Source organism: Salmo salar, unplaced genomic scaffold (genome assembly GCF_965601325.2).
Source record: "Salmo salar unplaced genomic scaffold, fSalSal1 ptg000588l, whole genome shotgun sequence".
Classification (NCBI taxonomy): domain Eukaryota; kingdom Metazoa; phylum Chordata; class Actinopteri; order Salmoniformes; family Salmonidae; genus Salmo; species Salmo salar.
Genome location: NW_027675428.1, coordinates 59,584 through 73,380, shown reverse-complemented (window position 1 = coordinate 73,380; position 13,797 = coordinate 59,584). Strand labels below are relative to the sequence as shown.

Here is a 13,797-nt window from a genome sequence, read left to right as displayed (position 1 = left end):
CAAAACCCTTCAAATGGTGAGACTCTCCACCCCATTAGTCTTTCATTCAAAATTATATTATTTATTTAAAACAAAGTGCATAACTTAAATCAACAAACATATCTGATCAACAGCTGTGGGCTCATCGAGGCAGACTTTAGGGTAAACATTGTGTTCATGTTGTTTAAATGAAGATAACATAACGAGACTCCCAAATGATACCAAACACTAGACAGATAGCTGCTTGCCTCAGTAGGGTACATGGATGAAGATAATATGATAACTTAACATTGTTTGTCAGTTAAAGTGGTGGCTTTTCTGAAGATAATTAAGCTACATTGTACCCTGATCTTTGATCTGTATGTGCTTAGCCAACTCCTACTTTAGCCTACATACTGTAGATATGCATGACCAGGCTAACTATGGTAGCTGGGTATATAACAACTAAAACAGCGTAGAAACCATGCATAAAAGAAAGACAATGCCCTGAAACACAAACAACGGTTACCTGTTTGTTTGCATGTTGATCAAATATAACACTAAGGATAAGTTCACATTCAGCTTTGGGAGTATTACGAGGTAAAGCATGATTGTCCAAAGAGTAACTTCCACCAGGATGGATAAATATGTAAAAGTCGTTGCTTGGCTATCTGAAAGAGCCATGTGTGAGAGTGGCACGTCAACATGCATAGCCTGGGAGAACAGGTATGTATACTCACATACTCCTACACTTATCTTATCATGAAATAGCATAACGTTAAGATAACCAAACCTAAAATGTACGCTTGAAATAAAACATCAAAAGTAAATAAAAGAAAGACTACATGATCTAATCCCTGGAAAACTGAATCAGAGTGAACAGAACCCTGAGTAAAGTGACTTCTTTCGAAAGCCTGACTCACATTTTCTTGAGGTGGTGGTCACCAACCCCTGGTCCTAGGGAGCAACAGGGTGTGCAGGCTTTTGTTCCAACCCATCGTGAACACACCTGATTCAGCTAGTCAGTTCATCTTAATGACCTAGATTAGCTGAACCAAGTGTGTTAGTGCTGGGTTGGAACAAAACCTTGCATACCCTGTGGCCCTCAAAGACCATGATTGGTAACCACTGCCGTAAACAGAAGGATTCTCTGTTGTTTCTCATCTTCCTCTTAAAAGAGTCTGGTCATCATTGATTGCAGCCCAGCCTCTTCCTCCCCTCATTATCCTCAGTGGCCCAGCCTCTTCCTCCCCTCATTATCCTCAGTGGCCCAGCCTCTTCCTCCCCTCATTATCCTCAGTGGCCCAGCCTCTTCCTCCCCTCATTATCCTCAGTGTCATTGTTGTGTGCCCAGCTTGCCTTAAGAGGGGTGAGCTCTGGTGCAATCACATCTCCATCCTAAACAAATGTGAACACAAACACACAGGGATACCAGTGTAAATTTTAAACATTGGGAAAATACTCTGTGTGGTGCAGGTAAGATGGTGATAGCTAGCTGGCTTGGCCTTGCACTGTCATCTTCCCCACACAATGTAAAAACGCTAAAAGCTTGAGGTAAAATGATATATAAAGGAAAGAGCGAGGCCTCCTGACCTGAGGTTTGGAGAAGTTCATATCCATACACCACTGGACAAAGTTCTTCTTAGCTGCCTCCATGGTCCTCTCATCAGTCTTCTTACAGTAGACCCTGATAAGCTGCTCAGCAAACCTTTCTGGCAGCAGCTTGGACACCTACAGGAACAACAATTGCCTTATATCATGTTTCCAAGCTCCAAAAATGATTGGATAATTCTAAAATAGGTATACGTAAGTGCATTGAAGTAGTGACCTGGTCCTTGCTGATCTGGTAAGCTTTGGTTGGGTCGTTCTTACAGTAGAAACGCATGTTGTTGATGGGGTTCTTCTCCTTCATACCCCAGTCCATGTTGATGATCTGATGGAGAGAAAGATAGGGAGGAGAGATGGACATGCAAAGAGATACCCATTTTCAACAGAGCAACTGGTAACAAAGGGTTACCTATAGAGAAGGCGGGGGGGGGATGGTATGGTAAAATGTATTCAATCAGTTCCCTGATTGAGGTGAAAAGACTGGACACTCACATGGACAACAAAGTCCTCTGGCTGCAGAGTAACATGTTTAAGGTCATTCCGAGGCCTGGACCTCGCCACACAGCCTGCCCACTCCAGGAGCTTTTTCTGGGGGAAGAGAAGACGAGGATGAGAGGCACATAATATGAATCTCGTAGAAAGCTCTGCTAGTAAGCCCTGGAAGGATATCCTCTCTCCAAACACACGCACACACACGCACACGCACACACACACCTGTGAAACCTCCACGCGCACCTCAGTCTGGGTCTGTCCCACACACTTGTAGAGGCGTCTGCAGGTGATGTTTTGAAGGATCTCTCTGGCCTCAGCCAGCTTAGAGGACGACGAGTACAGAATCTGCTCAAACATATTGTCTACAGGGGAAGGGAGGAGAAAGGGAGAGAGACAGGTGAGAGGGAGAGACAAGGTGATAAGGAGCGTGGGAAGATGAGAGGTAATCATGCAAACCAAACCCAGCAGTAATTGTATGGACAGGAATGTACCACACAAAAAAAACAGGTATGGCAAACCCAGCCTGTTTGGACAGCCTTGACACCTGGCATAAAACTCTCAAAGCTCTGGTTGTCTGGGTAAGTAGAACAGACCAGAGCCATTGTACACTTTATATTTCTATGGGGTTGAACGGACCAGTGAGTTTAGTGTAGGCCTCCATGTCGTCTATTGCTGCGGAGATGGTGAACATCTTTCCCCCTGAACCTTGAATCTGGATGTGGGGGTTCGCCTTGATAAAGGCCTCTGTGATCCTGAAAAAAGACAATATAACATCTCATTTTCAACATATAACATACAGCAGAAAAAAAACTCAATTTCTGAGAACCTGTATGAATGAATAAAAGATAGGAAATAAAACAGATACACAGTACCAGTCAAAAGTTTGGACAAACCTACTCATTCCAGGGTTTTTCCCTTTGTTTTCTACTTTGTAGAATGATAATGAAGACATCAAAATTAAGAAATGTTAAACAAATCAAAATATATTTTATATTTGAGATTCTTCAAAGTAGCCGCCCTTTGCCTTGATGACAGCTTTGCACACTCTTGGATCCTGGGGTAAACGTTGAACATTGTTATACTCAGAGTATAGGAACATTAGTTACAAAGGAGACATGAGGGATGCCATAATGAAGCTTGGGAGGGACTGAGTGCAGGGAAACCAACCGTGACAGTACTGACAAGGGAAGAAACCGCTGAAGGTTCATATGACTTAGTTCCCTGCTTAGCGAGAATGACGCAATGTTTAGAGATGAGGAGGAGACTCCACCCAAAGTGGGGTCTGAATACCACCACGGGGGAAGCCATGTCTGTGTCTGAATTACAGCTGTAACGACCCTTTGGGGAGAATTCAACTTGGTTAAGCTTCTCTAGTGTCCGTGAGTTACTTACTCTGAAAAATTAGAACCTAACAGTAGTCACCTGGACTGCATTTCAAATAAAAAAGGTGTGCCTTGTTAAAAGTTCATTTGTGGAATTTCTTTCCTTAATGCGTTTGAGCCAATCAGTTGTGTTGTGACAAGGTAGGGGTGGTATACAGAAGATAGCCCTTTTTGGTAAAATACCAAGTCCATATTATGGCAAGAACAGCTCAAATAAGCAAAGAGAAACGACAGTCCATCATTACTTTAAGACATGAAGGTCAGTCCATCATTACTTTAAGACATGAAGGTCAGTCCATCATTACTTTAAGACATGAAGGTCAGTCCATCATTACTTTAAGACATGAAGGTCAGTTCATCATTACTTTAAGACATGAAAGTCAGTCAATATGGAAAATGTCAACAACTTCAAAAGTTTAACCGTCAAGCGCTATGATGAAACTGGCTCTCATGAGGACCGCCACAGGAAAGGAAGACCCAGAGTTACCTCTTCTGCAGAGGATAAGTTCATTAGAGTTAACTGCACCTCAGATTGCAGCCCAAATAAATGCTTCACAGAGTTCAACATCAACAGTTCAGAGGAGACAGCGTGAATCAGGTCTTCATGGTCTAAGCGCTGCAAAGAAACCCCTACTAAAGGACACCAATAAGAAGAAGAGACTTGCTTGGGCCAAGAAACACGAGCAATGGACATTAGACCGGTGGAAATCTGTCCTTTGGTCTGATGAGTCCAAATTTAAGATTTTTGGTTCCAACTGCCATGTCTTTGTGAGACGCAGAGTAGGTGAATGGATGATCTCCTCATGTGTATTTCCCACCATGAAGCATGGAGGAGGAGGTGTGATGGTGCTTTGCTGGTGACACTGTCTGTGATTTATTTAGAATTCAAGGCACACTTAACCAGCATGGCTACCACAGCGATATGCCATCCCATCTGGTTTACGCTTAGTGGGATTATCATTTGATCTTCAGCAGGACAATGATCCAACACACCTCCAGGCTGTGTATGGGCTATTTGACCAAGAAGGAGAGTGATGGAGTGCTGTATCAGATGACCTGGCCTCCACAATCACCCGACCTCAACCCAATTGAGATGGTTTGGGATGAGTTGGACCACAGAGTGATGGAAAAGCAGCTAACAAGTGCTCAGCATATGTGGGAACTTCTTCAAGATAGTTGGAAATGCATTCCAGGTGAAGCTGGTTGAGAGAATGCCAAACGTGTGCAACGCTATTATCAAGGCAAATGGTGACTACTTTGAAGAATCTAAAATATATTTTGATTTGTTTTACCATTGTTTGGTTACTACATGATTCCATATGTGTTATTTCATAGTTTTGATGTCTTCACTATTATTCTACAATGTAGAAATAGTAAAAAACCCTTGAATGAGTTGGTGTGTCCAAACTTTTGACTGGTACTGTAGGGCTCCCGAGTGGCGCAGCAGTCTAATGCACTACATCTCAGTGCTAGAGGCGTCACTACAGACCCTGGTTCGATTCCAGGCTGTATCACAACCGGACGTGATTGGGAGTCCCATAGGGCGTCGGGCAATTGGCCCAGAGTCGTCTGGGTTTGGCCGGGGGTAGGCAGTCATTGTAAATAAGAATTTGTTCTTAACTTAAAAAAACGTACAAAGTTATGGAAACTCGAGTAAAGTGTATTTAACCTGTTGGGTCTAGGGGGCAGCATTTGCACGTCTGGATAAAAAAAATGTACCCGATTTAATCTGGTTACTAATCCTACCCAGTAACTAGAATATGCATATACTTATTATATATGGATAGAAAACACTCTAAAGTTTCCAAAACTGTTTGAATGGTGTCTGTGAGTATAACAGAACTCATTTGGCAGGCAAAACCCTGAGACATTTTCTGACAGGAAGTGGATACCTGATGTGTTGTATTGATTTTAAACCTATCCCATTGAAAAACACAGGGGTTTAGGAATATTTTGGCACTTCCTATTGCTTCCACTAGATGTCACCAGCCTTTACAAAGTGTTTTGAGTCTTCTGGAGGGAGATCTGACCGAACAAGAGCCATGGAACGGTGATGTCCCATTAGACACCTGGCGCGCTACTTCATGTTGGGTACCCTCGTTCCAATACGTTATAAAAGGCTATGCATTCGTCCACCTTGAATATTATTCATGTTCTGGTTAAAAAAGGCCCTAATGATTTATGCTATACAACGTTTGACATGTTTGAATGAACGGAAATATATTTTTTCCCCTCGTTCATGACGAGAAGTCCGGCTGGCTTACATCATGTGCTAACGAGACGGAGATTTTTGGACATAAATGATGAGCTTTTTTGAACAAAACTACATTCGTTATGGACCTGTGATACCTGGAAGTGACATCTGATGAAGAGAATCAAAGGTAATGGATTATTTACATAGTATTTTCGATTTTAGATCTCCCCAACATGACGTCTAGTCTGTATCGCAACGCGTATTTTTCTGGGCACAGTGCTCAGATTATTGCAAAGTGTGATTTCCCAGTAAGGTTATTTTTAAATCTGGCAAGTTGATTGCGTTCAAAAGATGTAAATCTATAATTCTTTAAATGACAATATAATATTTTACCAATGTTTTCTAATTTTAATTATTTAATTTGTGACGCTGACTTGACTGCCGGTTATTGGAGGGAAACGATTTCCTCAACATCAATGCCATAGTAAAACGCTGTTTTTGTATATAAATATGAACTTGATAGAACTAAAAATGCATGCATTGTCTAACATAATGTCCTAGGAGTGTCATCTGATGGAGATTGTAAAAGGTTAGTGTATCATTTTAGCTGGTTTTATGGTTTTGGTGACCCTGTCTTTGACTTGACAAAACATTACACACAACTCTTGTAAATGTACTGTCCTAACATACTCTAAATTTATGCTTTCGCCGTAAAACCTTTTTGAAATCGTAAAACGTGGTTAGATTAAGGAGATGTTTATCTTTCAAATGGTGTAACATAGTTGTATTTTTGAAAAATTTGAATTTTGACATTTATTTGGATTCAAATTTGCCGCTCTTGAAATGCACCTGCTGTTGATGGAGTGCACCACAGGTGGCACGCTAGCGTCCCACCTACCCTAGAGAGGTTAAAGCAGGTGCTTCCACACAGGTGTGGTTTCTGAGTTAATTAAGCAACAAACATGCTGGGCAGGCCATTATTTTGGCTACCATGACTATGTCCCTTTAGGATAACAATGCCTACTCGGCTCCATCATTCATTGAATCAGATGACTAATTTATCACAAAACCCACTGATATTGACAACTACTTTCATTTATTTTTCATTGGCAAGATGAACAAACTTAGGGGTGACATGCCAGCAACAAACGCTGACACTACACATCCAAGTATATGTGACAAATTATGAAAGACAAGAATTATACTTTTGAATTCCTTAAAGTGAGTGTGGAAGAGGTGAACAAATTATTGTTGTCTATCAACAATGACAAGCCACTGAGGTCTGACAACTTGGATGGAAGATTACTGTGGATAACAGCGGATGATGTTGCCACATCTTCAATTTAAGCCTACTAGAAAGTGTGTGCCCTTAGGCCTGGAGGGAAGTTAAAGTCCTTCCGCTTCCTAAGAATAGTAAAGCCCCCTTTACTGGCTAAAATAGCCGACCAATCAGCCTGTTACCAACCCTTAGTAAACTTCTGTAAAAATAGTGTTTGACCTGATACGTCCCACCTAGCCCATAGAGGTTAACGTCTCTATCTTAGTACATACATTTCACACTTACTTCAGTAACCAGTTAGGGTATAAAGAAATAAAGACAGGTGTTCATATTTAATATAAGCAATATTTAGTATACTTATCGATGTTATGGATGAGCGCGGTTGTTTGTTCTGTTCCTCTCTCTCTCCATCTCTGTAGCTTCCAGGTATGCTGGATAAGGACCCGAGCTAAGGGAATTGGGCTTACTTTGTAGTGCCTGTCCGGAATGGCTCATTAATGTAAACGGGCATATTGGAAGACACTGTCAGTAGTGATGTAATTTTGTAAATGTTATATTGTGATGTTGTTTCATAAACGTGTTGCAATGTATATATTTTGGTATGTTTAGATAAATGGAAACTGTATGTTGAATAGGTAATTGCTTAATTAATTAGTGTTAATTGTTCTGAGGGGAGGGGCTACCCCTACAAAAGGAGCCTCTCTTTCAGTTCATGGGGAGGCATTTTGGATTGAGCTGTGGGTGGGGCAGCTTTGTTTTTAAGCTGTCCCATAAGGTATATGTTTGATGGCAGTACTGTTGTTTTGTTCCGGAATCACTATGTAAATAAACACCTTTGCACAGAAGAACTTTTGCGGCTCCGCCATCTTTTTATTTTTTATAGAGGTTAGGTTTTCCAGTTTAGCCTTCTGGCCTACTCTACGTGACATATGGTGGCAGCAGTGGGATGGCGCACCGCAAATCAGTGAATTCCAACAAGAGAGGTAAAGGAATGCGTACAGGATTGCGTTCACAGCAGCAGCATCAACTGTCATAAAAGGTCATTGAAGTTGAAACTGGGTGGAATACCATGGAATCTTCTGGTGAAGAGGTTAATTATGAGAAACTAGGAGCCCGACCAAGGGGCCAAACACAACCAGAACTGTTTGAACTACCGGTTGAGAAGAGGGACGAAGACCTCAAGCAGGAGTTTCGGGGCCTACGCCAATCTATCCTCACAGCTCCTCACCAAGCGGAACTCGTCAGTGAGAGCCCAAGATTGGGTCTGCCAACACCAGGACGACAAAGGCTCGACGCAGCAGGGACTTCAACTCCACAGCAGGATCCCCAAGCAGTAATGAGGCCAGCCCCAGCACCAGGAGACCAGTCCAGCAGTGTTAACGTTCATCTTCCAGCATTCCTGAGGAAGGAGCCAAAGATGCCCTCATACCAGCAGGGGGAGGACATTGAAAACTACTTGCTGAGGTTTGAGCGAATGGCCAAGACGTGGCAGTGGCCGGAGGTAGAGTGGGCCTGCAGGCTTGTCCCATTGCTCACGGGCAAGGCCTTAGAGGCTTACACAGCAATGGATGAGGGGCTGTCCAACGTCTACAAGGGCTTGAAGGAAGCGCTGCTGGTGAAGTTCGACATCTCCTCGGAGACCTACCGTCAACGCTTTAGAGCTGCATCGACGCCATCGGGTGAGTCACCGACAGAGACGTACCACCGCCTCAAGGGTCTCTACCGATGATGGGTTCAACCAGAGGAGAAGACACAGGACGAGATCGGTGAGGTCATCATCCTCGAGCAACTTCTACAAGTTCTACCACACGACATTCGAACCTGGGTTCGAGAGCACGAGCCCAAGGACGGGCTTATGGCGGCCAAGCTTGCGCTGCAGTACCATAATGCACGTAAAGGGGGCCCACCACGACCTGCAGCACCCGCTCCAAGGAGTCTCCGAGACACAAGGGACATCAGAGATACCCGAGATGGTGGAGGTAACTCTGGGGGTTATGTGTCTGGGAGGAGGGAGGTAAGGGATTATGCAGTTCGCTCTGATGGGAGGGGTCTGACCTGTTTTTACTGCCGACAGCAGGGGCACAAGGCTTCAATGTGTCCGCTACGTAAATCCAAGCTCTCAGGTTACTGTTATGTGCCCAGAGAGGGGGATGGTGTTCAGAATAGACAGACTGGGGAAGGGTCAGTCTTGGTACCTGTAAAAGTGAATGGTAAAAGTCTTACTGCAATGATTGACACCGGCAGTTCCCTGTCGTTGATCAGAAAATGTAATGTACCTGTTAATGACATTGATTACGGTCACCAGACACTGATCCAATGTGTCCATGGTGACCAGTCACAGCAGCCCACAGCTGAACTCACAGTGGAGATTCAGGGTCAGAAATACCTCCTCAAAGTTGGGGTAATGGAGAAGCTACCTTTTGAGATGATTTTGGGGAGGGATGTGCCTGTACTCTCTGATCTGTTGGGAAGTGTGGGGGGTCAGCTATATGAGCAGTCAGTTTGCCAGTCTGATGTTCAGGTGTCATGTTCAGTTGTCACTCGTGCACAGGCCAAAGCTGGTTTACAACCTCTGCCTGACTTGTGTGATAGTCTGTGTGAGGGGGGAACCAAAGGGCCCAGAAAGTCACGCCGCCAGCGGCGTCTTGAGAAGTATGTGGGAACCCCTGTACCTGTTGCTGATGTGTCTGGGTTAGAAGTGCAATGGGAAGTTCCACAAAATTTTGCTACACTGCAGAAGTCTGATGCAACCTTGAAAGGTTTATTTGATAAGGCCTTAGCTGGGGACAGCCAATCTTCATGTGGGGGAATATACACAGTAGACAACCACATACTCTACCTTGGGTCAGAAGCAGATAGCAGGAAGTTAGTGGTGCCATCTACATGTAGACCACTTGTTCTCAACCTTGCACATACAGTTCCATGGGCAGGCCATCTAGGGCAACATAAGACCTATCTTAGGCTAGGCTCCCGTTTCTTTTGGCCCTCCATGTATACTGATGTACAAACATACTGCAAAACATGCCCCACGTGACAGAAAACCAGTGCTGTCCGTAGGTCTGACCGGGCTCCTCTATGTTCACTGCCAGTTATCTCTACCCCATTCAAGAGAATTGCAATGGACATTGTTGGACCCTTGGAGAAGAGTAGTGCAGGTTACCAGTATATATTGGTGATCTGTGACTATGCCACCCGGTTCCCAGAAGCCTTCCCACTCCGTTCCATAACCACTCCAAAAATAATCAGTGCTCTTGTTCAGCTCTTTTCTCGTGTAGGAATCCCAGATGAAATCCTGACGGACCAAGGCACAAACTTCACTTCACGACTGATGGTTCAACTCCACCGACAGCTGGGCATTAAAGGCTTGAGGACCACTCCCTACCATCCCCAAACGGATGGGCTTGTAGAGAGATTCAATCAAACGCTCAAGAATATGCTGAGGAAGTTTGTGGCTGACACTGGTAAAGACTGGGATAAGTGGTTACCCTTTCTGCTTTTTGCTTACAGGGAGGTGCCTCAGGCATCGACAGGTTTCTCACCATTCGAACTCCTCTATGGATGGCCAGTGCAGGGACCACTGGACCTGCTGAAGAAGTGCTGGGAAGGTTCCCCAGTAGCTACCTCAGGACAGGGGATTGTCCAGTACGTTCTCCAGATGCGAGACAGGCTGGAGCGGTACCGAGAGGAGGCTAGGGCAAACCACCAGAGGGGGACCGCAATGATGATACACAACCAGGACATCCCGTGGTCATTTTTATGGTGGGTTGCAACTTGCAGAATCCTTCCAAGGTTGAACCCACCAGATGGGGACTGTCATGACTCTCCTGACAGTGGAACATTATGACTGCTGAATATTTTTTGAAGGTAAGATGGACCCCTAAGCTCCACTCTACGTTTAATTCAAAATGCCTATTTCTTTCTAAATCAATTTTTTCAAGTATACATTCTTTCCATTGCAGGACAAGGATTGTCCTCACTTTCAAAAATTCCCAAATTGCTTCAACTTGCATTTCTGATTGACTGGCAAGTTTCACCATCCAATTATTTTAGATCTATAGGAGTGCAAGTTTCACCATCCAATTATTTCAGATCTACAGGAGTGCAAGTTTCACCATCCAATTATTTCAGATCTATAGGAGTGCTAGTTTCACCATGGGGTGAACTAGCCTAGGCAGCCGATAGCAGTGCTTCATTTTTGCTAGCAGCACAGGATCCAGCAGCACAGGATCTTGTCAGCACAGGATCTTGTCAGCACAGGATCCAGCAGCACAGGATCCAGCAGCACAGGATCCAGCAGCACAGGATCCAGCAGCACAGGATCCAGCAGCACAGGATCCTGCCAGCACAGGATCCAGCACCTCTCAGTTTTGGACTGATTCGTTCCGGAAACCATTTGCCAGGATTTGCCTCTTGAGCATTGACCACAAGTTCTCAATGGGATTAAGGTCTGGGGAGTTTCCGTGCCATGGACCCAAAATATCGATGTTTTGTTCTCCGAGACACTTAGTTATCACTTATGCCTTATGGCAAGGTGCTCCATCATGCTGGAAAAGGCATTGTTCGTCACCAAACTGTTCCTGGATGGTTGGGAGAAGTTGCTCTCGGAGGATGTGTTGGTATCATTCTTTATTCATGGCTGTGTTCTTAGGAAAAATTGTGAGTGAGCCCACTCCCTTGGCTGAGAAACAACCCCACACATGAATGGTCTCAGGATGCTTTACTGTTGGCATGACACAGGACTGATGGTAGCGCTCACCTTGTCTTCTCCAGACAAGCTTTTTTCCGGATGCCCCAAACAATCGGAAAGGAGATTCATCAGAGAAAATGACTTTACCTCAGTTCTCAGCAGTCCAATCCCTGTACCTTTTGCAGAATATCAGTCTGTCCCTGATGTTTTTCCATGAGAGAAGTGGTTCTTTGCTGCCCTTCGCCTTCTTCACAACAATTGAACCGCTCTCCTTGAAGTTCTTGATGATCCGATAAATGGTTGATTTAGGTGCAATCTTACTGGCAACAATATCCTTGCCTGTGAAGCCCTTTTTGTGCAAAGCAATGATGACGGCACGTGTTTCCTTGCAGTTAACCCTAGTTGACAAAGGAAGAACAATGATTCCAAGCACCAGCCTCCTTTTGAAGCTTCCAGTCTGTTATTCAAACTCAATCAGCATGAGAGAGTGATCTCCAGCCTTGTCCTCGTCAACACTCACACCTGTGTTAACGAGAGCATCACTGACATGATGTCAGCTGGTCCTTTTGTGGCAGGGCTGAAATGCAGTGGAATTTTGGGGGGGGAATTCAGTTCATTTGCATGGCAAAGAGGGACTTTGCAATTAATTGCAATTCATCTGATCACTCTTCATAACATTCTAGAGTACATGCAAATTGCCATCATACAAACTGAGGCAGCAGACTTTATGAAAATTTATATTTATGTCATTCTCAAAAGTTTTGGCCACAACTTTATATAGACCAAGGAGTGGCCATTGCTGTGGTGGGAGAACTAGGAGATTCAGTTTCTATAATCTCCCTCTCTCTCTCTGCTCTGATAGAAACGAGCCTGCAACTCTTATCTCTCCAGCAGTTGCACTTAATCATTTATTTCCTTATAGAATCATAGCCCCGCAGGAAGGGTGCTTGAGTTGGTGCAGCACCCGATACATTAAAATACATTTGCCTAAGTGATAGATTACTTCTGTCTGTTCAGAAAGAAATGAAATCATTCAGATTACTACACCAGGAGTAGGCCTGTAATTTAGCCAGAGAGGATCAATAGCTTATTTAAAAAAATAGCTGTGGATTGTGTGTAGCCCAATCACAAGGCATGCCTACAAGTTGGGAACATGTGGCAAATCTGTCAGTGATGCAGCTACAACAGGGCTTTCGCAATATTTCAAATACAATTGCAGGTTGGAAAGCAAATGGATCCTGCTGAAAAGAGAAGATTATTCTGTCTGTAGGCTACCAAGTTATCAACTTCCAAATAGGCCTATTGAGCGAGCAGCATTGTTAACCTGTTGGGTCTAGGGGGCAGCATTTGCACGTCTGGATAAAAAAAATGTACCCGATTTAATCTGGTTACTAATCCTACCCAGTAACTAGAATATGCATATACTTATTATATATGGATAGAAAACACTCTAAAGTTTCCAAAACTGTTTGAATGGTGTCTGTGAGTATAACAGAACTCATTTGGCAGGCAAAACCCTGAGACATTTTCTGACAGGAAGTGGATACCTGATGTGTTGTATTGACTTTAAACCTCTCCCATTGAAAAACACAGGGGTTTAGGAATATTTTGGCACTTCCTATTGCTTCCACTAGATGTCACCAGCCTTTACAAAGTGTTTTGAGTCTTCTGGAGGGAGATCTGACCGAACAAGAGCCATGGAACGGTGATGTCCCATTAGACACCTGGCGCGCTACTTCATGTTGGGTACCCTCGTTCCAATACGTTATAAAAGGCTATGCATTCGTCCACCTTGAATATTATTCATGTTCTGGTTAAAAAAGGCCCTAATGATTTATGCTATACAACGTTTGACATGTTTGAACGAACGGAAATATATTTTTTCCCCTCGTTCATGACGAGAAGTCCGGCTGGCTTACATCATGTGCTAACGAGACGGAGATTTTTGGACATAAATGATGAGCTTTTTTGAACAAAACTACATTCGTTATGGACCTGTGATACCTGGAAGTGACATCTGATGAAGAGAATCAAAGGTAATGGATTATTTACATAGTATTTTCGATTTTAGATCTCCCCAACATGACGTCTAGTCTGTATCGCAACGCGTATTTTTCTGGGCACAGTGCTCAGATTATTGCAAAGTGTGATTTCCCAGTAAGGTTATTTTTAAATCTGGCAAGTTGATTGCGTTCAA

At 43.7% G+C, this 13,797-nt stretch overlaps 1 protein-coding gene across 1 annotated transcript; it reads right to left on the bottom strand.

Moving 5' to 3' along the window:
• Positions 1-777: 777 nt before the first annotated feature.
• LOC145850503 (deoxynucleoside triphosphate triphosphohydrolase SAMHD1-like) lies at positions 778-2,916 on the bottom strand. Its single transcript, XM_082972199.1, has 6 exons — positions 2,695-2,916; positions 2,281-2,420; positions 2,059-2,154; positions 1,787-1,891; positions 1,552-1,689; positions 778-1,356 (listed from the first exon to the last, which is right to left on the bottom strand). The coding sequence occupies exons 1-6, from the start codon at positions 2,747-2,749 to the stop codon at positions 1,255-1,257; spliced, it is 636 nt and encodes a 211-aa protein (XP_082828325.1). The 5' UTR covers positions 2,750-2,916; the 3' UTR covers positions 778-1,254.
• Positions 2,917-13,797: the final 10,881 nt, after the last annotated feature.

Excerpts from the sequence above, each read along its gene's own strand:
- LOC145850503 (XM_082972199.1), bottom strand. The coding sequence starts at position 2,749 with ATGTTCACCATCTCCGCAGCAATAGACGACATGGAGGCCTACACTAAA. Across the intron at positions 1,892-2,058 it reads CAGAGGACTTTGTTGTCCAT|ATCATCAACATGGACTGGGG; the intron begins GTGAGTGTCCAG and ends TCTCTCCATCAG. Across the intron at positions 1,357-1,551 it reads TGAACTTCTCCAAACCTCAG|GATGGAGATGTGATTGCACC; the intron begins GTCAGGAGGCCT and ends ACATTTGTTTAG.